This window comes from Erpetoichthys calabaricus, chromosome 4 (assembly GCF_900747795.2).
Source record: "Erpetoichthys calabaricus chromosome 4, fErpCal1.3, whole genome shotgun sequence".
Lineage (NCBI taxonomy): Eukaryota > Metazoa > Chordata > Cladistia > Polypteriformes > Polypteridae > Erpetoichthys > Erpetoichthys calabaricus.
Window position 1 is genome coordinate 289,710,568 of NC_041397.2, and position 27,371 is coordinate 289,737,938.

The following is a 27,371-nucleotide window of genomic DNA, read 5'->3' on the forward strand; positions in this document are numbered from 1 at the left end:
TCTCAGTGCATAAAGGGCAAGGCCAAAAATTATTTCTAAATGAGTGTGACTGCCGATCTCTCAGACATCCCTGTCTTAAAAACCATCATGTATCTGGAATGGAGGTCAGGACATGGGCTCAGGAATACTTCGGTAAACCTTTGCTATTCACCACTGAATCCAGAGATGCAAGTTAAGGCTTCACTCTGCAAAACAGAAGCCATACACCAACACTGTTCAAAAGTGCCGTTGACTTCTCAGGGCTCGGTCTCACCTGACATGGAAAGTTGCACAATAGAAGCATTTTTTGTGGTCCGATGAGCTGACATTTCAGATACTTTTTGGAAAAATTAACTGTTGTGTTCTCCAGGTGAAAGAGGAAAAGGACCATTAGTGTCAGGTGTAAACGCCAGCATCTGTCATGGTATGTATAGATAGATAGATAGATAGATAGATAGATAGATAGATAGATAGATAGATAGATAGATAGATAGATAGATAGATAGATAGATAGATAGATAGATAGATAGATAGATAGATAGATAGATAGATAGATAGATAGATAGATAGATAGATAGATAGATAGATAGATAGATAGATAGATAGATAGATAGATAGATAGATAGATAGATAGATAGATAGATAGATAGATAGATAGATAGATAGATAGATAGATAGATAGATAGATAGATAGATAGATAGATAGATAGATAGATAGATAGATAGATACTTTATTAATCCCAATGGGAAATTCACAAAGGTATGAGGGATTGTCAATACCCATTGGCATCTGAGAGGGCACAAATGATGTAGAATGACATGCACAAACTTTGGAGCAAGAAATGCTGCCATCCAGATGCCATCTTTTCCAGAGACATCAATGTATTTTCCAGCAGGACAACAACAAATGACATTCTATCTGGAATACAAGTTGTAATGGGCAGCCAGCCGGGATGCTTACCCGGCCGGGATACCTCCATAAGGCAATACTTCCCCCGGGACGGCAGAGGCTAGTCCTCCTGGCTTGCTACACTGCCTCAGAGCAGGGATGCTCAGTCCTGCTGTGGCTCATGGACACCGCGCCAGGGGGCGTGTGGAGAATGGCTGAGCCCTCCTGTGCAGTGCTGCCGTCTCACCCAGAAGTGCAGCCGGAAGGTGATCACAGAACAGCTGGAGCACTTCCAGTTCCTCTATAAAAGGAGACAGCTGCCACAACCAAGGGAGCTGGAGTCGGGTGGAAGGAAGACTGAGCTTGCTGGGAGAAGGAGTGGAGCCAGCTAGGGAAAAGGAAAAAGGGACTTAGAATTGTGGTGATTGGTGCACTGTATACTGCTGCAGAAAAGAAATGAAAGGTGTGTTTGTGTGACAAATGCATGGTGTCTGTCTGTGGTCCGGGCTGGTCTGTTACAAAGTGCATGGCTACGTACGCAGAGAGTGCAGTACTAGACTGGCCTGTCTGCAGTCCTAACCTACCTCTGACTGAGAATGAGAGATGCACTGTGAAGTGCAAATGAAGACGATGAAGACCGTGCAACTGTGCAGCTGACAAACTGCAAAATGGTTGGATGACGAAAAGTTCTGCTTGTTCAACTTAGCCATCTTATGCTTTCAGTGTCCAAGTGCTTAACATATGTCATTAAAAATATAGTGATGTGATGCAGTCATAAATGCTTGAATGACCAGACTTTTCTGTAGAGTGTTACAGTTATCTGATTTGACATGAGTGCAAGGCAAAGGTAAAACATCAAATAATGTGTTTCTGAAGTGTTTTCAGCTTAGTGCAGGGTGAATAGAATTTGCAAATCATTCTGTTTTTTTAATTAGCAATTTCTATACTCTTTTTTTTCGAATTAGAGCTGCATGTGTTTATGTATAGATAGATATATGATAGGCTTATGAATGGATGGATGGATGGATCTTTTAATTTATTGCGACTGCCACTAGAAGAAACCCTGGCGGCCCACTGATGCTAAGTAATAGAGCTGAACTACTATGACAATATGCAATTTCACTTTCAGTTGTCCCATTCTGAATTTTATTTTCAGATGCGTTGATGGGCTGACGGCCCCTGGGGTCAACCGTGATACTCTTCCTTCAGTACTTCCTTAATTTTCAAGCGCTGCGGTACTGTGTGCTTCATATCATCTGCAGTTAATTTTAGTTTAAAATAAATGAGGCTTATTCCAGTAATTTGCCAAGCAGATTGTCTGAGTAATTACTTTAAATGATTTTAATTATCAATTAAATCAGTATAATGAACTAATGAGTGGGTGATAGTGAAACATTGTGAAGGTTATTTATGGGATCTTTTAATATTCACTCAGCAGCACAAAGCGGTGGTTAAATGACAAGCCGTTTGTGTTGTGGGGCACAGCAGGGTAGAAATATAACCCACAGTCAGTGGGCACTTTATTAGGCCCCCCTATATAGTGAACAATATACCTACATTATATATAATTATATATAGTAATATATAATATATAAAAACAGGGTTGGGCAAAAGTAGGTTTACAGTTATTCATATGCAGGTCAGGTTATGATTATTATAAAAGCTTAATTAACTCAACAGCTTTATTAACTTGAGTGAATGGAACAATAGCACAGTGCACTTAGGCACAATCTCATAAGTGCTGAAACTGCCAGCCTTCTTTATTTACACATTATTGTAATCTACTTGCTAATAACAATAATAATAAAAAGAAGAAGGAGACAAATAAGAAGACAAATGAGTAATAAAAAATTAATAAATTAATAATAACTGAAGAATAAACTGTGTTTCATGTTCTCACGAATGTAAACCTAATTTTGCTCACCCTAACTACAATTTATATAGTTATGTATATGGTCCACTCTATAGATACAGATATAGATATAGATATACTAGGGGGCTTTGCCTCCTGCTTGCTTTGCTCGCCAACCCCCGGGTGGGTGATATGCGTTGCCACTTCGCAGATCTGCCACTCGCGCATAGGGAAGCAGATGTACAATTTAAACAGATTGTTATTTTCATGGGAATTGTTACATATGCATAATAGAACTAAATATTTTACATTACAGTGAGTAATTAATCATAGTAAAAAAAATAGTAAAATGTAATAAATTGAAAGAAAATTATGTTTCATGTTGCATTAGAGGTATTCGTTTCGTTATGCGTTTTTGTTCTGTTTGGCTTTGAAATTAACACGCAGATACTTTTTAACCTTACACTTTTACTGTATAACTTCTGTAAAAACAATATTTAGAATTAACTTTTTGTCAATGTCGCATTGAATTTTGACTCTGTGTTTGGATTTACATCATGACAACACAACGTAACAATGCCGTAAGTGAATATCATTTCTTTCTCTCTAATAAATAAACCAACTTTTTCGAATGTTTGTCCAACTGTGATTTGTTAATTGTTATAGCAAAAGCTATTCCAACAGGAAACTGTAAATGTTTTAATACAAACGGCATATCAAGATCTCCTTTGGTGTCTAATGTTATCCGCGGAAGATGTACTACATTACCTTTCTTGTCACCTGTTAAAATTTTACATGTCAGAATTGGTTGACCAATTTTGAATACAACTAATTTTGTCCTATTGCATAGCCCATCACTCAGACATAAATTATGCAATAACATTACAATACATCCTTCTATCAACAGTAATTCAGCTGGTGGAAGACCAGACGGTGTTAACGGTTGTAGATATTCTACGGGATATTGTAAGTTGATATTTTCATCTTCCACATCACCACCATCAACTGTTACAGCATAGTCTATTGATACGCATTTAACTAATTTGCCGTGTAACGATCGACAATATTCACGTTAATTCGTTTGACTTCATCGTTTCTTGATTCTAGGATACTCGCCTAGGATGCCCGTGTACTCATCTCTTCTGTTGATAACCCTTCGGGATGAAATTCTTCAGTAAGATTTGGACATAAGTCTTCTTTTATTGGTAAGTTAAAGTGAGGGAAATGTAAAAATTTATAAGAGCTGAGAGCACAGGAACTGTGTCTGACAAAAGCATTCACACGAATGAGAGGTGAGAGGACCCTGGGTGTGGGCCATTAACCGGAAATGGTTGAGAGGAGGGCGGGAATTGAAAAAATCTCTTGACAATAGCCTCGTCTCACAGGGCAATAATCTTGTCTCGTATCAAGATTTTCTTTTATAATAGAGAGATTTATATCTACAGTGAATTCAGAAAGTATTTGGACTCTTTCACTTTAAGTACATTTTATTGTTGTGGTAGATTTAATTTCAAATGGATACATTTGCCATTTCTGCTCATCAGTCTACACTCATTAACTTATACTGACAAAGCGAAAACATGTTTTCAGAAATGCATGCAGATTTATTAAAATCAAGAACCAAAACCTTTCATTTCTAAAGGTATTCAGACCCTTTGCTGGAACACTCCAAGCTGTGCTCAAGTGCATCCCATTGGCTTTATTTTTCCATGTGTTGCGAATTTGCTTGGAGTAGAATTTTGGCAAACTGAATTGGTTGATCATTGTTTTAAAAGTCACACACCCATGTTAAGAAGGTTCACAATTCACATGGCATGTCAGGACAAAGACTGGGGCATGAAGTTCAAGGAACTCTCTGTAGACCTCCATGATCAAATTGTGGTGAGGCCTTGATCAGGGCAAGTGGATAAAACCATTTTTAAAGCTTTGATTGTTCCCAGGCAAGAAGAAGTTTGGAATCACTGGGGCTCTTACTGGGAAAGGAGGACCTTGGTCAGGGAGTAACTACAAACCAGTGGTTACTCTGTTAGACGTTTCAGAAGTGCTCTGCTGAGAAATAAGAACCCACCAGAAGGATGACCATCTCAGCAGCACTCCATCAATCAGGCATTTGTGGTAGAGTGGCTAGATAGACACCACTCTTCAATTAAAGGCATATGACAGTTTAATGGACCCTGAAAACATGAGGAAAAAGTCCTTTGGTCCGATGAGACAAATAATTGAACTCTTTGGGCAGAACTCCAAGCAGCATGCATGGAGAAGATCAGAAACTACTTATTACCTGCCTTATGCCATTCCTTTGGTGAAGCACGGTGGTGGCAGCATTATGCTTTAGGGGTGCAGAATCAGGGAGACTGGTCAGAATTGAGGAACTGATGAATGCAGCCAAATACAGAGAGGTCCTTGAAGAGAGCCTCTTTCAGATTACACAGGGCCGCCAACTGGGGTGATGGTTAAACTTTCCGCACAGCAATACAACCAAAAGAAAGCTGGAGTGGCTTCAGTGACAGGTGTCTGACTGTCCTTGAGTGACCATGTCACAGCCCGGAATTAAACCCATTAGAACATCTGTGAAGACCTGATGATGGCAGTTTAGAGGCTCTTCTAATCCAATCGAATTGAGGCTCTGCCAGGAAACAGAGGATAAACAGCCCGAATCCAGGTGTGTAAAGCTTGTGGAGGGTTACCCAAGAAGACGCAAAGCTGTACTTGCTGACAAGGGGGCTTTTACAAAAAAATTAAATCAAAAGAATACTTCATTTGAAAAATGATATAACTTTTTAAAAGGTTGCTCCATGTACTTTTGTACAAGAAAAAAAATATTTTCATGTATAAAAGAGAGAAAAAAGTTTATGAGAGAATTTAAGGCAATAATGACCAGTGCTGTACAGTGGCAAATAACTTGAAAAACTATCTATGCAAAACAAAAAAAATCTCACGTTACTGACTGGCAAGTCAGAACATTTCTTTCTTTTTAAATTTTATTTCCTTTTAGCATTCTGATGTGTCTTCAGACCATAGTGTGTTACTATACTATTCAATGACAGTCTGGCAGTCTTCTTTTGCATCATGCTGTTGCCGATGTAACTCATCACCATTGTATCATCAGCACCATAACCGTTTTATGCCAACGCACTGCAATTGCCTAACAAAAAGCTTTAGTGTATCTGCCTGCTATGATGGAGTACCAGCTCTCCATACGGATGGCCCCAGCGGGCACTACTAATGCAATCCATTTCGGCCTGTCAGATTGTTACACTAAACAGCAAATGCCCTGCTTCACCTTTACTGCTTAGTGTCCCCCAGGGTAAAGAATCGAGAAAGAAATACCTACTGGAGAGCTAACAAAAAAAAAACAAAAGTATTAACCTGCTCATTAATAAACTTTTTACCTTCAATTATTGATAAATCACCCAACTGAGTAGGAAATGACTGAATCAAACAATTAGGTAACTAATCAGTTTACTGCTTATTTTGGACAAATAATCAGTTATGTGATTATTGACTTAGTCGAGTACTTCATTAACCATTTAATTTTAATTATTTAGTTAATTAATTACTTAAGGAATTCAGTAACTAATCAAGTATTTAATTTACTAATTATGAAATAAAAACTTAATCAAGAAATCAATGGTCACTTTAGCGCCAGTCGAAGCCCATTTGAAGCCCTACTCGGGAAGGGAGGTCAGCTCCCCTCAGTGTCCATAGTGGGTAGTCAGTATTAGACATCGATGACCGGTTTGGGGGGGGTCCTCATCTGTATCCAGAGCGCACCCCTTCAGTAACATAACCATCACCCTGCTGTATACATAATAAGGACTTTACAGACCACGCACCTATTAACTTTCATAAATGGCACCCCTAATGAACTGATCAGCTCAGGATGCCATCACCATTCTGAATTATTTGGTGCAGGAGCAATATCCCACCTCCAGCAAGATGCCACCTATGTCACCCATACCTAAATCCGCCAGTAGATCACTTATAGTCTTAAAAATAAAGGAGCCAGAGTGGTTCTTCAGAGCAATTCCTTAGGGGAATCCTTTTTGGTTCCCAAAAGAGCCATTCACAAGAAAGTTCCAGAAGGAATATTCATTTATTTAGTTCTGTAACTGATTGATTATATAATCAATGTGTTCCTGATTTTAGAAGGACTCTTGCTGCATATAACACAAGCTAAGTTCCAGTTTTCTTGATCTGTTCCTACACTCTTAAAAATAAAGGTAACAGAGTGCTTTTTCAGAGCGATGCCATAGGGAAACCATTTTTGGTTCCCAAAGGACTCACCCACATGAGGAGTCCAAAAAGAACCTTAATATGTTTAGATCCATAACAGGCTCCATCCAGTAAATAGCAATGAATGGATGGGAACAGATTTGTGAAATACCAAGGGGTCCTGATTTTTAAAAGCACTGCTGCTGAATATCTCCAGTAACATAGGCTACGTTCAGATATTCTTAGATCTGTTGGTTTCCTGCGGCCTACTATACATGACAAATTTTGGAATTGTTTTTCTACATATTAAGAAGATTTTGAAAGCACAAAGAACCCAATTCATATTCAGAGAACTTGGCCAGAATGAAATGGTGCTTTGCCAAGCAATGGCTCAACAAGAAACCACACGACCCCGTAAAGACCCATATGGTGCCATTAAAGAACCAGGATTTTTAAGAGTGTATCCTGTTAGGTCCACTCTACTATACATTAAACATTTCTGCTTTGTCCACTGTCACACACGCGTGACTAGGAGGGAGATGAAAGTACCATGTGAAGGTAATTCCACACCAGGCCAGGTGGTGGCGGGGTACACTAAACCTAATTCTGTTATCTCTGCAGACTAAACACAGGAAATCTGGTCTGATTCCACATCGATGATGTCACTTCTGGGTCTGACACCAAGAACGATGTCACTTATGGCTCCAGCAGGAAGGACAACATCACTTCTGGTGCTGGTGCCAAGGACGATATCACTTCCGGTTCTGGTGCCAAGATGACGTCATTTCTGGTCCGGACTCTTTAAAACCACCATCTTTCCTGCTTAACAGCAGTGCGGTTCAGGACTCAATTCCATACACATGAGTGCTATTTCAAGATCCTTTTTCAGCTAGGGACAATATATGGGTGGCTGCCCCAAACCTTTTTGTGTGAGGCTGTTCATTTCACACCACATATTAGGAATCTTTTCAAAGCCCAAAGAACCCATTTCATGTGCAAAGAACCCTTCCCAGCCTAAAAGTGTTGTCTGTTAAGCAATGGCTCTACGAGGAAGCACACCACCCAGTAAAGCAGCATTAAGGAGCCAATACTCTTGAGAGTGCAGCTACCTAAGCTCATAACTCCACACGTACCGTAGGGCATCAGTGACACCTCTCCACCAAAGTTTGCCTCTGTCTTTTCTCTCTTTTTCCAGTTAATGCCAAAGTCTTTTTGTTCTCCTTCTGTGTTGCACTTGAAGGTGTTTCTTGGTCTGCCTTTCGTTCTTTTCCACTTAGAATTTCAAGTCAGAGCAACTCACAGTTTATTCAATCCAGCCCATCTTTTTCCTCTGGATTTCCTTGGTGACTCATTATTGTCTTTCCTTTTGCCACGGGTCTTTGTTCCTTATTTTGTCAGGCCACCATCCTTCACAGCCTTTTGTTGATAAAAGATTGGATCCTCTTTTGGATCCTTTTTGTCATTCTTCATGTTTCTGCACCAGATAATAGAATTGCTTTGATGTTAGAGCTGAAGACCTTCAATTTTGTTCATGTTCATATTTTCCTTGAGGACTAAATATTATTCAGTGACACAAAAGCCACTCTTGCCTTCCCCAATCTAGTAGTGACATCTTATTTTCCACTATGCTTCCCAGGCATGTAAAGCAGGCCACCTGTTACCTTCTTCTCTCATTGTGTGGTCATTTTTAGTGTTCATTCTCATGAACTTGGTCTTCTGATATTCGATCCAATTTTGGTTGATGTGGTCTGCCATATATTGACTGTAATTGTATGAAGGAAGGGCTATGTCAAATGCAAAGTCGAAGTCATCTAGCTCTTTCCACACAGTCCACTGTGCCCATTCTTCTTCTCTGCTATGGTTGATTTCATGATCCAATTGGTCACCAGAAGGAGCAATAAAGGAGACTGACGGCATCAATGTGGCACTCCAGTGTTGACTTCAATAGCTGGCCTGCATGGAGCACCTTGCAAGATGTGCCCTCATAGGTGTTCCCTATGAGTAAAATTTTTCTGGAATTCCATAGAGTCTCAGGATTTTCCATGAGGTTTCCTCATCTATATTGTCAAATGCCTCCTCATTGCCAATAATCAGTCACTTAACCATTGATTAAACATTTACTCGAGGGCTTAATGGCTTCATTAGTTAATCAACCAATCAATGAACCATGTCATTTACAACAGAAAAACTAACCAATCAATACAGCATGTAGTTTATATTTAGGACTACCAGACACCCTGTATTTCCCAGGGCAGTCACGTATTGCTTGTCCAATTTTGGTGTCCCGACTTATTTTCTAAACCCTCACTTTGTCCCGTATTTTAAACTCATGACTCATTTCATCAACAGACCAGTATGCAGGTTATTGTAGAAAGCGCATGTTGGAGTGTGCATCCTCAATGCATTAAAAATGACCAATCATATCAATTCTTTACAAAATAGCCAATATCAAACCAATCAGAGATTCTACATTTGCATAGAGAAACTTACGCACTGGTGACTGTGCAAGTGCGATAGATATCACGGAGCTTAGTTCTGAGATGGCCATGTACTAAATCTATCAAAATGACTATGTGTTTGTGCTCATATAACAAAGAATCTATGAGGAAATTTAAATTTATGAACAACAAACAAATAAACAAAAGGACATAGCAGCACTAGAAAATGTCCAGAGAAGAGCGACTAGGCTGATTCCAGGGCTACAGGGGTTGAATTATGAGGAAAGATTAAAAGAGCTGATCCTTTACAGTTTAAGTAAAAGAAGATTAAGTGGAGACATGATAGAAGTGTTTAAAACCATGAAGGGAATTAGTCCAGTGGATCGAGATGATGACTTTAAAATGAGTTCATCAAGAACACGGGGACACAGTTTGGAAACTTGTTAAGGGTAAATTTCGCACAAACATTAGGAAGTGTTTCTTTACAGAAAGAACGATAGACACTTGGAATAAGCTACCAAGTAGTGTGGTAGACAGTAAGACGTTCGGGACTTTCAAAACTCCACTTGATGTTTTTTTGGAAGAAATAAGTGGATAGGACTGGCGAGCTTTGTTGGGCTGAATGGCCTGTTCTCGTCTAGAGTGTTCTAATAATATAAGATATCCCCTGAAAATAAGCCCTAATGCATCTTTCTAATAATTCTAATAAACCCCAACATAGGCAGATGTTCTATTTTTCGTGGAGGATACAGTGCTGTTACTGAGCAGTTAGTGGTGCAGTGGTCAAGGGTTTGGATTTCAAACCCTGATGTTGTAGGTTCAAATCCCACTACTGACGCTGTGTACCACAAGAAAGTCACTTGACATGCCTGGACTCCAATTAGAAAAATCAAAAGAAATGGAACCAATTGTATCATAAATGTTGTAAGTCACCTTAGATAAAGGCATCAGCCAAATAAGTAAATATCAAAACCAAAAAAATTTAAAGACGTCGTAGTAATAATAAGTGTGCCAGGTAGGTCATGATTTAAAGCAGACAACGTTTATGGGTGCATTGGGATGTTCGCAAATCATTCAGCAGCATAAATTAAATATGATCAAAGTGACTTTATGTGGCTTTCTAATTCAATTGAGTTATCATATATGTAAGCTGTGCCAAAGTGGTTGTAGTTAACATTGTAACATAGCAGTATGCCACACCAAGTGCATACCGTGTTGTTAAAAGTCCACAAGTAACAAAATACCTTACCACATGTGTTATGAGATATTTGTTTGGTTTCATTTTTTAGAGTTGGTGTGTGTGTGCGCAGTGTAAACGTGTTTATATTTAACACTATAAAACTACAATACCCCAGTCTCTGCTCCTCAGTAACTGCCCAGTTCTACAGAGGAGCCATTTTGTATTCTGTCAGAGAGAATCTGCTCACCCTAATCACTATATATTTAGCTAATTAATTAATCACTTTAGGGCAGTGGGCAGCACTACTCTCTTATGGAAATCCAGCATGCTGACTTTCAACACCACATCCTACTGATATCATCACTTAAAAGTGGCGTTCACACAGGGGTCAGTGCCAGGGCTGCTGCTATTTTTAATACATATAAATGATTTGGATAGGAATATAAGTAACAAGCTGGTGAAGTTTGCAGATGATACCAAACTAGGTGGACTGGCAGATTAAACATGAATCCGTTGAGGGACTTGGACAGCGTACAGGCTTGGGCAGATTTGTGGCAGATGAAGTTTAAAGTCAGTAAATGTAAAATATTACACAGAGGAAGCAATAATGTGAGATTTGAATACACAATGGGAGGTCTGAAAATTGAAAGTGCACCTTATGAGAAGTCGTAGTGGACTCTACGCTATCAACCGCCAGACAGTGTTCAGAAGCCATTAAGGAGGCTAACAGAATGTCAGGTTATATAGCGCCCTGATGTGTGGAGTACAAGTCACAGGAGGTTCTGCTCCAGGTTTATAACACACTGGTGAGGCCTCATCTGGAGTACTGGGTGCAGTTTGGGTCTCCAGGCTACAAAAAGGACATAGCAGCACTAGAGAAGGTCCAGAGAAGAGCGACTAGGGTGATTCCAGGGCTACAGGGGTTGAATTATGAAGAAAGATTAAAAGAGATGAGCCTTTACAGTTTAAGCAAAAAGAGATTAAGAGGTGACATGACTGAAGTGTTTAAAATTAGGAAGGGAATTAGCCCAGTGGATCGAGACTGTGACTTTAAAATGTGTTCATCAAGAACACGGGGATACAGTTGGAAACTACTTAATGGAAAATTTCACCCAAACATTTTTTCTTTACACAGAGAACCGCAGACACATGGAACAAAGTTGCCAAGTAGTGTGGTAGACAGAAAGACTTTAGGGATTTTCAAAACTCGACTTGATGTTATTTTAGACTAATTATGTGGATAGGACTGGCAAGCTTTGATGGGATGAATGCCCTCTTCTCATCTAGATTGCACTAAATGTTCTAACGTTTGCAAGTTCTCTCTGTGTTATAGCTGTTGCAAATACTCAAAGTGGCCCAGCTGAACCACAGTGTGAACTCTCTCTGTCTGCTTTTTGTCTGCTGACACAGTGAATTGTGAGCAACTGCAAAGAAGTTGTTCAAAACAGACTGGTAGTAAAAAACAGAGTAAAACAGTATTCTTCAATACTGGAGTATTACTATCACAAACAAAATTCAAAAGTCTACACAAGAATGGCAAGGAATCGTTACCAAAACTACAAAAATGTCAATAGAACCAAAACGCAAAGTCCTTGAACTGAATTGAATCGTTTAACCAAAATACCTAAATGAAAATCCATGGCCCTTTAGTAAGCTTTGCCACTTCCCACCTGGTACAGTATGGCCCACTGTGCCGACGGTGCACTTGTCTTTACTGTACCTGGACACAGGAGTCACATAATTGCCGGGAAAAACTCCAGACGAGCCGCTCCTCAATGACGTCCCTTTGAACCATCCGTCTTGGCACTTTTCTGTCACACGATACATCTCTCCCTTTCTGAGCTCCAGCTCATCTGTCTTTTGGGGCTTGTAAGCGTACAGGGCCAGGTATCTGCATTGGAAAACAAGAGCAGTTTTCAGTAGGTGGTCCTACCCGGTGTCCTGTATGCACAGTTTTCATATGAGTAGGTCATGTGCGTCTTTTACGGGGAAGGATTTTAGAGCTGCGCAGATGCTTAGCCATTTCCCCTTTTAGAAGCAGGGTCAGGGTATAACTGCAGACCACTGGAGATCGGTGATTCAGGAATGCTGCTGAACAGCCAGTCAGATTGCATGTTTATGTCACATGATTTACACAGTAAAGTAGCACTACATGACACTCCTACTATAAGACACGCCCACTCGATTGTCATTATTACTCCTCCCACAACCCTAATAAGGACGATCTTAACCTAGTAGAAGTCTGCCAGTTGTAAATTCAAACTAACACAGGACATGCTTAACATTTTTAGATCATCCCTGAAAGAAGACACTTTTCTATGTTAACAGCTCCATTCTTTTGTCTTTCTGAACTACCATTTCAGCCCAATACTGGAAACTACTTATGAACGCTTTAAAGTCACTTCAGTTTCCTTTCTCTGGAGACATACCGATATGATAAAACCCTCAAATATGATATAATGCTTGACTCATCATGATGTCTAGTTATGGAAGACATTACGCTTTTTGGAGTTTCCTTCTATTTTTAGCCCCCTAGACCTGAAAATCTCTCATTTTGGACCACCCTTATAATGAGGGTGTGTTCAGGAAAAATGACCAAAAGGACTTAAAGTTGTGCATGAAACATTAACTGACCCCAGGGGTTAACCCCCAAATGGGATCTGAGTGGTCAACATTTCTGTTTTTCACAAAAATGGGGATCAATAATAAAAGGCATGTGGATTTTCAGTTTATGCTGTGTCATGCTGCTGATCATGAATATATTTTTTTAAATTTGATTCTTTACTGGTGGTCCTAAACCTCAAAGAGCCACTCCTAGAAGGTTATAAATGACATGTTTCAAACATAAGCATGTGGAGTATTGTTTTAGACTATTTCAAGGTCAACGATTATGAATATTAAGTTATTTTTGAACCTTTACTATTTGAACCTTTATATCTAACTCTCTATGGACCTCAATCAAAGGGTGTAAAATAGCAAATTTCTATTACAATCGTGAATATTTAGACTCTAAACATTTACATTGAAGCATACATTTTAATTTAGTCAAATATTTGATGTGACTATTCTTGTTAATTATTTACTTCTACCTCATGAAGTAAATTATTTCATTTCCTCTGAACACCCTGAATTAGGATGGCATTTTTCAACCTTAAGGCAAAAACCATTAAAAACACTTCCAAATTCAACAAGTGTTACCTGATGCTTTACCTTATAATTTCTAAAGGAATAATTTAACAAACAAACAACACATCAACAACCACTAGGTGTGCAGACAACACACCTCTGCTTGCTGCGGCCAAACGTGGCATAAAGCCACCGACACACGCCGTGAAAGCAGCTGAACATCAAGAAGATGAAATTCATGACAACAGCTCAGAATGGGAACGTTATGAAGGGAATTAGTTCAGTGGATCGAGACTGTGACTTTATAATGAGTTCAACAAGAATACGGGGACACCGTTGGAAACCTGTTAAGGGTAAATTTCATAAAAACATTAAGAATTATTCTTCACACAGAGAACAATAAACACTGATTTACCAAATAGTGTGGTGGACAGTAGGACTTTAGGAACTTTGAAAACTCGACTTGGTGTTATTTTGGAGGAATTAAGTGGATAGGACTAGAGAGCTTTGTTGGGCTGTTATCGCCTGTTATCAACTAAATTCCTCTAATTTTCTAATGATAAAATAATGATCGACAATAAAAATACTGAATCAGTCCAAGAATTAATTTTCCTCACTTCAAAAATTTGATTGGAATGGAGAGTTGGGGCCTGAGATCAATAGAAGGCTTGCATTTGGTCATAATGCATTGATGAGTTCAAATAAAATACAGGAGAGCAAAGACATTGGCATCACTAGCAAGTGCAGAGTGGTCAAACCAAACGCGTTTCCCATAGCAATTTACAGATATGAAACACGGTCATTAAAAACAGCAGATAGAAAAAAAAACTGACACATTCGAACTGTGATGTTGGAGAGGGCTGCTATAAATACGGTGATCAACGAAAATCACGAACAGACAAGTCCTCAATAGAATAAAAAGCAGTGGGACACTGGAAGGCAAAATACTAGGCAAAGGTTAACATTCTTCAGTCTTTTTATGAGAGCCAACTTACTAGAAAAGTTGCTGATGCTGGGAATGGTCAATGGGACCAGGAGACGAGGACAGCAAGAAACACGATGGCTCGACATTGTCAAATGTGACACTGATATGTGCATGAAACAACTGAAGGAAACTGCTAGGCCTCAGAATGTGTGGAGACAACTTGCCCATAAAGTCTACGTCAGCCTCTAACAGCGTGAATTAAAGCAGAACATGAGAAAAGCAGATAGGTTTCAATGATTAAACAAGGGAGTGTCAACACAAATATTAGGAGGAAATTCACAAAAAAATGAGAATACTGAAAATAACGCAATTAAACAGCAAAAAAGAGGTAATTGAGCAGAATCAAGGGACAAAATGAAATGTGTAATTCAAAATGCCAAAAAGATGGTTTATACCACAAAAGAAAGAGAACACAATTTACAATTATGGTAAGTCTCAGAAAAGACAAGTATGTCAAGGTTGAAATTCATGTTAAAGATTTGCATTGGGTGTGACAAGGATGGATAGGATTAGAAATGAGGACATTAGAGGGTCGGCTCAGTTTGGTCAGTTGGGAGACAAAGTCAGAGAGGCGAGATTGCGTTGGTTTGAACTTCTGCAGAGGAGAGATGCTGAGTATGTTGGGAGAAGGATGCTAAGGATAGAGCTGCCAAGTAAGAGGAAAAGAGGAAGGCCTAAGAGAAGGTTTATGGATGTGGTAAGAGAGGACATGCAGGTGATGAGGGTAACAGAACAAGATGCAGAGGACAGAAAGATATGGAACAAGATGATCTGCTGTGGCAACCCCTAATGGGAGCAGCCGAAAGACGAAGAAGAAGTTGCTGAAAAAGGTAAATAATAAGATATTCTTAAATGTGAAAATTGTTTCCTGTTTGGGGAGAAAAAAACTATTATTAAAAAAAAAAATAACACACATACACCCACACACATATCCCACACTCACTCATACAACATGTCTTTGGGATGTGAGAGAAAAAACAGAACACCTGGAAACAACTAAATGCGGATACAGGGAGAATGAACTAACCTCAAAGAGACAGAACCTGAGCACATGGTTTGAACCCGGGACTGCACCACAGTGAGGCTCCATACCTCACAAGCATGAAGTTCCATTACTTTGACACCAACAGGTGACTGATTGAAGATCATAAAGCTAGCCAACATGGTGACTAAGCCTTGTGGTTTACATGCCACTAGGCCACACTGCCTGGATTAAAAACATGAATGAACAGCTGCCACCTCTCTGAAGTTACTGCCCAATGTTTTAAAGTAAAACAACCCTATCCTGAACTTGCCATTCCATAATTAAAAATGAAAGCCGCGCAGAAATTTAGGTGACTAGTGCACAGATGTGGACTTTCCCACTTGAGGCTCAGGCCTCTGCTAGAAATGGCCATTTGCTCACCCATCAGGAATTTGTGTCCAGCTCCAGCTTTTGTGAAAGTGAACATGAAAGGCAAATGTCTGTCAGCAAGGTAAGAAATGCCAAAATGTGTCTCAGCAGCTGGGGAAAAATGTTTTAGTAAGGTGTTTGGGATAAAAGGATTAGGGTTTATTGCTATACGAAGCAGGCCTTCCAGACAAAGGACATTCTGATTAGCTGGCCACTATATACTACTTTGTTGTGTTTCAGCCAGGGTTAATTTCCTATATATGTTTCTTTTTATTGTTGATTTTGAAGTATACATTTTTATGTTTTAGTCTCTCTATTATAAAAAAAAATCCTGGAGAGAAACAGTAGGGTGTCGAGACATGATCTTCACGTTAAGATCACAGAAGACAGTTAAAAGACCCGCGAGGACCTTAAACATGAGACATTTTGCCAAGAGATTGACCCAGGACCGTTTCGCGATGACGTAGAACATGAGATTCTTGCAAGACACGCCCTACTTACAATCAATATCAAATAAGACAACGGGGCAGCAAAACATTCAGTCGTGTGAAGGATTTGAGCACACACAGATCCTGGGTCTCAGTGCATATAAAGCGTATAAGGACAATACGTTATAAATGAAATGTTGACGATTAAGCGAAGAAGAAAGCAGCGCGGAGAAAAGAGACTCAAAAGCGTTGGAGAGAACAAAGAGCAAAAAAGAAAAAATAATCTAGGTGCAAATTCAGAAAATAGGGAAAGTAATTATCAGCCTGTAACAAGTGGAATTGAAATAAAGCACGTCCAATCAGGCTCAGAATTAAAAGACAAAGTAGAACTTCATAAACACGTTCACAAACTTTGGCGCTATATACATGCAGAGCAGATTATGAAAGCAGTGGAATTCGGAAGGCTCAAAAAAAAAAATGGATGTGCGATACAAATGTGGAGAAAGTTAAAGAATATGAAAGTAGGAAAATTAGAAAGTATAAAAGAAAGAAAGTAAAGATCGCAGTAGCGCAAACAGACGGAAATTATTCCTCGCAAAAGGGAAAATAATCACCACGGACCAGGTGTTATTGAAAAAAAAGCAGGACAAAGCGAGGTCAGAAATAAAAGACAGAATAGAAAACAAAGTAAAACGTCATAAAGAGGTTAAAAAACAAGGGGGCCAAACACATGCAGAGCAGGTTAATAAGTTAATAATGAAAACTGGAATTCAAAAGCCTCAAAAAAAAACGTAGGCGCGAAACACATGCTGAGCAAGATACAGAATATGAAAGCAGAAAAAAAAGACAGTGTCAAAACAAGAAGGTAAACATCACATTAGCGCAAAAAAAGAGAAATTATTACTCCGAGAAATAACTAAAAGGCGAATAGAGATCGAATATATGGACATAGGTGATATGTCAAAAGTATGTAAATATTGCAAGGCTTTGAAGTTTAAGTCAGAGAATTTCAAAAACGTGTTTTACCTCACATGCATTTATTGGTTACTTTGCAAAAAAAAATTATTAACTGCTTATGATGTCGATCATTTTGATCTGTGCTGAAATTCCAAACAGAGAAACCTATCCTGAATTATGGTACAAAGTCATTAAACACATGTCTCACTGACCTCATTTAAAAGATTCAGCATATTGGGACTCGAAAGATTCCAAAAATTGTTTTTACATAAGTTCTGAAATAAAAGTGAAACTAATGAAATAGCAACAATTCAAAGAAAAAAAAAATCTTAAAAGTGTGTATCCGGAAAACCAAACACGGGGGTTGGCGAGCGAAGCGAGCAGTGGGCAAAGCCCCCTAGTTTTTATTAAATTTTTATTACTACGGCTTTATACACATATTGTTTATTTCTTATGTATTGTGCATATGAGCATCAAAGCTGCACTCTATGTGTTTTGTGGGTGGAGCTCCAAGAGACAGGGTCACCATGATGTAACTGCTGAGGGACCACCCTCAACCATTTGTATTCTAGTGAAGAAGACAAGTCCCTCAGAGTTCATTAACTGTTGGAGAGTTAGCTTCATCATTTGTGAGTATTGTATTGTTTTTCAGGTTATGATGGATTTTTGCTTGTTTTTGGATTCTGATTTTCTGGACTAAGTTGCCATAGGTTGCCCTTTTTCTTTGTTTGACCATTTTGGTGCTTCTTTTGTATATATAAATATGAGGGGCATTCAATAATTTATCTACCTCAGCAGCTCCATACACTTTATCCAGTTTTCCTACAAAGACTTTAAACCCTTTAAAAAAAAATCTTCTGTTTGACCTTCAAACCAGGACGTCACAGCTGCCTTGACATCTTCATTACTTGGAAACCACTATCCATGGAGAGATTTCTTCAAAGCTCAGAACAGGGAATAATCTGGGAGAGCCAGGTCAGGACTGTAGGGTGGATGGTTCAACTGCTGGATCCCACATTCTCGGATGGAAGCCAGTGATTGACATGACATGTGAACTAGTGCATTGTCGTGAAGAAGCTTACTTGATTCACACGAGGACTCTCCTGACCTTCTGTGTCTTGGAATGTTAGACTCGCAATGTGCCACCACTGTAACCTAGAGACATGTCACAAAGAGGCCCAGACTTGTTTCAACATGCTTACTGCTTTCTTCATACTCAGGTAGATAAATTATTGAACACCCCTCGTAAATTCTTCATTTAGTAAGATTCTTCATTGGCCTTATTCGGTCCAGTCAGAGGTCTTATCTCCTCTCTTGAAGAGCATTTTTGTGTTTAAAAGATTTTTAAAGCCTAAGCCCAATTTTGGACCCGTGAAAGCCTTTGAAGCCTGCTTTTTGAATTCAGAGTTAACCTGCCTGGGGCGAGGCATATTTCGGTGTCAGTCTCATTGAGGTCCTGTTCTGGCCTGTGGTATTTGGATGCCTGCCTACCCGTTTCATCATTTTGTGCTGCATCTTCACAACACATTGAAAGATGGGTTTTACTGCAGGCTAGCAGAAAATCTCATGATATCCCACTCATTGAAATGTCCTGTCACTTCTTCTTCTTCTTCTTTCGGCTGTTCCTGTTAGGGGTTGCCACAGCAGATCTTCTCTTTTCATATCGTCCTATCCTCTACATCTTGCTCTGGTACACCCACTACTTGCATGTCCTCTCTCACCACATCCATAACACTCCTCTTAGGCCTTCCTCTTTTCCTCTTGCCTTGCAGCTCTATCCTTAGCATCCTTCTCCCAATATACTCAGCATCTCTCCTCTGCACATGTCCAAACCAATGAAATCTCACCTCTCTGACTTTGTCTCCCAACCGTCCAACTTGAGCTGACCCTCTAACATTCTCATTTCTAATTCTGTCCATCCTTGTCACACCCAATGCAAATCTTTGCATCTTTAACTCTGGCACCTCCAGCTCTGTCTCCTGCTTTCTGGTCAGTGCCACCGTCTCCAACCCATATAACATAGCTGGTCTCACTATCGTCCTGTAGACCTTCCCTTTCACTCTTGCTGATACCCGTCTGTCACAAATCACTCCTGACACTCTTCTCCACCCATTCCACCCTTCCTGCACTCTCTTTTTCACCTCTCTTCCACAATCCCCATTGCTCTGTACTGTTGATTCCAAGTATTTAAACTCATCCATCTTCACCAACTCTACTCCCTGCATCCTAACCATTCCTCTGACCTCCCTCTCATTAATTCACACACATGTATTCTGTCTTGTTCCTACTGACCTTCATTCCTATACTCTCTAGAACAGGGGTCTCTAACACTTTGCTTGCGAGCTATCGGTAGCTCGCAACCCCTTTCCAAGTAGCTCTCCAAAGGGTTAATGAACCCTACATAAATTTGAAAACTTGATTAGTCAAATTAGGGGTTGGGTGATCTTTCCAAAACATCATATCACGATCCTCAATCTGATTTGCAATCTATCTTTTCAATGTGGCATACACTTAAGAGAATATCCAGACTCAAACTCATCAAGACCTAAGTAACACTTTATTTTAAATATCAAACAAAGTTGAATTCAATTGTTCTCTCATTCGCTAACTAAGCGGAGTTGAGGAACACACCTGAAGCTGGCGAGTGAGTGAGGAAGGCCCCTCTTCTCTGCCTGCTGCGTGTTTCTCAGATTCACACAAAGAAATCGGTATCACAAGCAAACTATGATACACAGAGAAATGAGAGAAGTCGCAAAATCAATGTTCAAGCAAATTATAGAAAAAAATCCGATCTAAATCCGTTAAGTAGTTCTCTCATGAAAAACGGACAGACAAACAGACAGAGAGAGAGAGAGACATTGGATTTTATATATTATATATTAGTAAAAACCTTCAAAATAATGTGCAGTTTAAGTCTCAACAGCATTCTCAGCATTTCTGGAGCTTAGTAGAGCCAGATAACTATAAGAGTCTTCACCAAGCAGCTCTAAAAATGTCTGCTTTGTTTGGGTCTTCATACCTCTGTGAGTCTGACATGAACGTCATGAAGTCAAAGTTCAGAACAAGACTGACAGACGAACATTTAAATGACTCCGTAAGAGTGAACCTAAGTGGCTCCACTCCATCATACACCTGCCTCTCTTGTTGACTCCATGAAGTGCCAGTCATCTGACTAACTAAAAAATACATCACACATGCAACTGGACTTGTGAATAAAGTGACACAGTGACATGGAACAAAATGACAAATGAAGAAGTCATATCTGTGTATTTGTAATTGCATTGTTTTGTTTTGACAGCATTCATGTTTTAATCCAATAGTGTGACATACACTAGAAAATGCATAGAGACATACAAAATGAACTTGCAGGTGAACTAAATATTTTTGTGATGTTTTAATGCAAAATGTGAGTTGTGGACACCAACATTTTGTAAATGTTCAGGTAAAACAAGCTTATTCAGTTTGTTTGGGTTGAAATAAGCTATGAGAATAAACGTTAGAAAACATGAGTAGCTCTCAGGGGAAAAAACGTTGGAGACCCCTGCTCTAGAACATATCTCCACCTCTCCAGGGTCTCCTCAACCTGCTCCCTAGTATCGCTACAGATCACAATGTCATCAGTAAACATCATAGTCCACAGAGACTCCTGTCTAATCTCGTCTGTCAACCTATCCATCACCATTGCAAATAAGAAAAGAGTCATATGTCATAAACATAAATACATAAATGTGATGATGGTGTTCAGGCTCCTCCCCTTTCATGTGCAGTTGTCCCTTGTTTCCAACCATCCATACTTTGCAAGGCAAGTGTTCAGTGGAGACATTTGAGAGATAAAGTGACCAGGAGATGAAAGAAGCAAAGGAGGCAGGTTGATCATAATCTTTAAAGGAACTGGGATTCAGATACCGAGAAAAGTAAGGCTTAACAAATCAAAACACAAAACCATAATCATAGACTAGAAACCAAAGTGAAAGGAAGTGAGAAACTAAGAGCTTCTTGGAAGTACTATGGCTTACACTATACTAAACAGAAGGGTTTCCAAAAGGCTTGTCATTAATTCAACAGCAGGATGTTTGTTGACCCATGCCAAGAATGGTATGAAGAAGACAACATGTAATGACAACATCCAATGACAAGATGGAAAACACACATGTTCACCATAAACAACTTGCCCAGAACCATCAGAAACAAATACTAAAATAGTGGCAGTGAAAACAAACAACTACCACAAATCAGCTATGAGGTGAAGTCGCCATAACATCAACACAAACGAGTTAAATGAGTTTAAAAATGAACACAATATATTTTTAAGGGATCACAGAAATGATACTGAGACTGTTATGCGATGTTAGGGCCTGAAACTTCAGATAGTTAGACTGGGATGATGTGTTTTGTAAATGTGTAGGCCTCTTAGCGCGTTCCATCTTAGTACAGAATTCAGAGGTTTGATTTTGTTACCTATTTTGTTGTTTTTTTTTTTGGATTTCGCCTTTCCTCCAAGTGGTTTTGGATACCTTTGTCTGTGCCTTGGCTGCCCTTTTGTGTGTTGACCTATTCCTTGTATTTCAACCTCACATTCACATCAAAGACCAGAGTAAGCAACATTACCTGCTGGTTTAAAATTGGTTATGAAACTTTCATTTTATTAATTTGGCATATTGTTTACTATGTCTATGCCCTTTATCGGTCACATAACTAGAGACCATGTGGTCTCCTTGACCAACCTATAAGAGATAGCAGTGCACGGCTCTTTGCTATCTGTGTATTGATCTTTATCTCAAATCTCTCAGCCTATTTATTTAGAGTTAGTGGAAACTAAAAAGGTGCTTCTGAATCCTGTCACACTAAAGCTCAAAAATGGACACAAGCCTTAGAAAATTATAGCTAATCCATTGATGATAATAAAAAGTGCTGTGAAAAAGTATTTGTCTCCTTCCTGATTTCCTCTATTTTTGCTTATTCATATCACTTCATTGTTTCTGATCTTCTAATAAATTTACTCTATTATAAGACAACCCGAGTAAACACAATGCACAGATTTTTTGATTTATTGATGTAAAAAAGTTTAGCAACACCTACAATACCAATGTGAAAAAGTAATTGCCCCCTTAGTCACTCAGTCCATCAATGAACCAAACTTAAATAATAGGTTAGGTTAGACTAGACACATTTAAGCGTGATACCAAATCTGATCATCACTTCAATAGATTCAGCAATGTGAATTTGGCTAAAAGGTGTCAACAGGTAGCACACCATGCCTCAATCCAAAGAAAAGCCCTGAGAAAGAAAGTTACTGAAATATATCAGTCAGGAAAAGGTTACAACGCAATGTGTAAAACCATGAAACTCCACCATGAGAGCCATCATCTCCAAACAGAGAAAACTTGTAACAGTGGTGAATCTACCAAGTAGTGGCCGGCCTAGTAAAATTACTCCAAGAGTGCATAGACAACTTATCTGGGAACTGAAAGAAGAACCCAGATAAACATCTAAGAAATTGTCAGCTTTAATGGTTCCACAGTTAGAAGACACAATTTCCACATTTAACACAAAATGGCAAAAATGGTATCCACAAGAAAGTAGCAAAGTAAACATCAATGCTAAACAGGAGTAACAAAAGTTTGTATAACATTTGCCAATGAACACCGTGATTACTACCAAAACATTTTGGAACAATGTTCTGTGGGCTGATGAGACAAAAGTGGAACTTATTGAAAAACATGGGTCCATGTTCCATCTAGGGTAAAGCAACAACAGCTTTCGACAATAAGAACATCATGCCCACAGTCAAGCATTGTGCTGGTAGTAATGGTTTGAAGATGATTTGTTGATTCATGGCCTGGCCAACTTGTCATTACTAAGGAAAACATGAATTCAGAAAGGAAAGATCAGTCCATAATTTGAAGCTCAAGCGCAATTGGGTTATGTAGTGGAACAGCAATCCTTAGCACAAAAGTTTGCCTCTGAATGGATAGTCATGGAATGGTCTAATCAATTCAAACCCCATTGACTGGCTTACTTGATTGAACTTATCATGACTTACAAACCAGAACTTACATAAAGATCTCTGCTTATGATTCCAAGGATTAATAAAATAACAATGGGAGGTTGTGCTTTTAGTTACAGGGCCCCTAAACTGTGGACTGGTCTGCCTGCTACTAAGAGATGCCCCATCGGTCTCAGCCTTTAGATCCTGGCTGAATACTTGCTACTTCTGTTTAGTATACCCTGACTAGAGCTGCTGATTAACTGTACAGACTGCATCTCTGTTGTTAGTCACTAGCACTAAAACATAAGTAACATGATAGTTATAATTTGTTACTAACCCTCACTGATTCTGTTTCTCGTCTTGGTACTCAAATGTGGCATTTGGTGTCATTGCCCACCTGCCAATTTGTTTTGCCTGCCTAAGGAAAAGTCATCTTTGATTGAGGATCACAGGAATTGTCAGGTAGAGGGGTCCTTTCATCAGATTGGCTGGCCCAGTGCTGACTCAGCTGTGGAATGGCCAATAGGGGGAGACAGCTTGATGGCCGAGTTCTCCAGGACTCGTAACAAATCGAAATCCTATTACGTGATATCATTAACTGTTAAATTCTGCTCCGTACTTGTAATATTTCTATTATATTGTATTGAGGATTACTTGTGTTCTGTTCTGTGTATTGTATTGTATTGACCCCCTTCTTTTTGACGGCCACTGCACGCCCAGCCTACCTGGAAAGGGGTCTCTGTTTGAACTGCCTTTCCCAAGGTTTCTTCCATTTTTCCCTACTAGGTTTTTTTGGGGGTTTTTCCTTGTCTATTTAGAGAGTCAAGGCTGGGGGGCTGTCAAGAGGAAGGGCCTGTTAAAGCCCATTGCAGCCCTCCTTGTGTGATTTTTGGGCTATACAAAAAAAATTGTATTGTATTTTATTGTATTGAGATGTTGTAGGACCTTAAATGGGCAGTTTATAGTTGAAAACCCTCCAAACTGGCTGAATTTAAACAATTCTGTAGAGAAGAGTAGGATCAAATTTGTCCACAGTAATGGAAGATTTTGATTGCATTTGCAGCTGCTAAAGGTGGCACAACCAAGTATATAGTTTGGGGGTAATTCCTTTTTCACAAGGGGGATATGGGTGTTGACAAACATTTTTCCTTTGATAAATCAAATGATTATTCAAAAACTATTGTATTTACTCAGGTTGCCTTTTGTATTATTGTTTATTTGAAGGTCAGAAAGAATTAAGTGTTATGAATAAACAAAAATAGAGGAAATCAAGAAAGGGGCAGATAGTGTAGTAAAGACAATGACAGTTTGTTTGTCCTTCTCCACTTTAAGCTCCTCTGTGAGCCCACCAAACACAGCTGTTAATGGGTTAGGAGAGATTGTGACACCAAGGCTGTCTGAAAGGCATTTAAAGATTTTTGTCCAAAATTATATTAAAAGGGCGGTATGGTGGCGCAGTGGGTAGCGCTGCTGCCTCACAGGAGACCTGGGTTCGCTTCCCGGGTCTTCCCTGCATGGAGTTTGCATGTTCTCCCCGTGTCTGCGTGGGTTTCCTCCGGGCACTCCAGTTTCCTCCCACAGTCCAAAGACATGCCGGTTAGGTGCATTGGCGATTCTAAATTGTCCCTACTGTGTGTGTGCGCGCCCTGCCCAGGGTTTGTTTCCTGCCTTGTGCCCTGTGTTGGCTGGGATTGGCTCCAGCAGACCCCCCATGACCCTGTAGTTAGGATATTGCGGGTTGGATAATGGATGGATGGATGATATTAAAATGGTGCACATCCAAAAAATGTGGCCTAGTGAGGCTGCATGCAATGTTCTCAGGTTGGTTCTTGTCCATTTTAGACAATTTGAAATGGGATAAACGTGCTCGATAAAAGATTTTAAATTGAATAAATGAATGCTTTGTGCATATGGAGCTCGAGTGAATTCTGTGCATGGCTGCCTTCCACTCCTTTGACAAAGCCATTTTACCCACTGACTCATAACAAATAACTCTGACTGCGTGATAAGAAGATAAACTGATGACTTACATGTTAAGGGGGAGCTGGACCTTGGTCAGAGTTGCTCCGGCTTGATCAGTTGCTGTCGAAGTAATTCTTGGAGGGGCTGCTGTGACAGCCGAAGTGCCTACTAATGAGGGGGGGGGAGTCCTGGAAAAGAGGAGACAAGAATTAAAATGAAACAGTATTGATGTATCCAGTAGGGGGCACACTTACTGTGGAAAAAACGTTCCTCCATATTTAAATAAATCATTCTTGGAGACCAAATGAAAATGCAGAACGTTTTTTTATTTGCACATAGATATGCACAAATGTCTCAGTCCATGGAGTGAGCAATCATTAATACAATTCATTCCCCTTTATCCTCATCTATTACCATTACCATCACGTCGTCTCACTTTTAATATGCAGAACTCTATCATCTTGGCCAATCGACCATGGCCTGCAGTAACTTTGTATACATGGCGATTCTTCCATCTTTGTAAACATTGCTTTGTTAATAGGGGTGTCCTATGGGTTTTCCCATTGATCTTATCACTGCTTCATAATAGGAGTGTTTGGGCTTTCTCACTCGCTTTTTAAGGGGGTGTTCATTACACACCTACTTCATTTTAACCTTAGCAACTAATTTGGTGGCTCCTCTACATGAGGCAAAAGCCTCACGTGCCCAAGCTTTAAGCCGCGTTTAGTTAACCCTTTAGTTACCTTCAGTCCTTTTCCTTATGCTTTTAATAATCTATTCTTATAACTTCATTTAAGTATATGCTTATATTAAATTGTAAAAATGATCACGTGTTGATTAAAAATATTTGATTAAAATTCTGTACACTCTCCCTTGAGCTTGTATCCTTTTAATTGCTTTAACCTGTAAGATTTTTCTCTCTCTCTTTTTCCCCCACCAATCACAGGGAAATAAAGAAAGGAAAATCTCAGGTCATTATTTTATTGCTTTCTTACGCTCCCAAATACAAAATGTTGCAGGAAGCCCGTGGAGCACCACAGTGTCACAGCAGGATTTCTTGAGCACAGGAGCAGAAATGACTTTTATGTCAACAGGTAACATCTTCCTCATCCAAATCTAAGCTTCTCATGGAGTTGTTTTATAATTTTGAGCATTTGTTGCTTTTCAAAAGTTCAGTTCAGGTGAAATCGAAATTGGCCGATGTTAAGAGTGGTGTTCCACAGGGGTTAGTGCTGAGGCTGAAGATATTTTAATATATATAAATGATTTGGATAGGAATATAAGTAACAAGCTGGTTAAGTTTGCCGATGATACCAAGATAGGTGGACTAGCAGATAATTTGGAACCCGTTATATCATTACAGAAGGACTTGGATAGCATGCAGGCTTGGGCAGATTTGTGGCAGATGAAATTTAATGTCAGTAAATGTAAAGAATTACACATAGGAAGTAAAAATGTTAGGTTTGAATACACAATGGGCGGTTGGAAAATTGAGAGTACACCTTATGAGAAGGATTTAGGAGTCATAGTGGACTCTAAGCTATCGACATCCAGACAGTGTTCAGAAGCCATTAAGAAGGCTAACAGAATGTTCAGTTATATAGCGCTCTGATGTGTGGAGTACAAGTCACAGGAGGTTCTGCTCCAGCATAATATCACACTGGTGAGGCCTCATCTGGAGTGCTGGGTGCAGTTTGGGTCTCCAGGCTACAAAAAGGACATAGCAGCACTAGAAAAGGTCCAGAGAAGAGCAGCTAGGCTGATTCCAGGGCTACAGGGGATGAGTTATGAGGAAAGATTAAAAGAGCTGAGCCTTTACAGTTTAAGCAAAAGAAGATCAAGAGGTGACATGACTGAAGTGTTTAAAATTATGAAGTGAATTAGTCCAGTGGATTGAGACTGTTATTTTAAAATGAGTTCATCAAGAACACGGGGACATAGTTGAAAATTTGTTAAGGGTAAATTTTGCACAAACATT

General features: G+C 39.4%; 1 protein-coding gene across 1 annotated transcript in view; it reads right to left on the reverse strand.

Annotated features, from left to right (window-relative positions):
- The window catches only part of LOC127527571 (E3 ubiquitin-protein ligase SH3RF3-like), a 154,760-nt gene that overhangs the window by 126,054 nt on the left and 1,335 nt on the right, over nucleotides 1-27,371 (reverse strand). The window contains exons 3-4 of the mRNA XM_051926672.1: nucleotides 25,462-25,581; nucleotides 12,274-12,444 (exon numbers count right to left, since the gene is read on the reverse strand). Of these exons, the coding sequence (XP_051782632.1) occupies nucleotides 12,274-12,444; nucleotides 25,462-25,581 (291 nt within the window). The remainder of the gene's footprint in view (nucleotides 1-12,273; nucleotides 12,445-25,461; nucleotides 25,582-27,371) is intronic.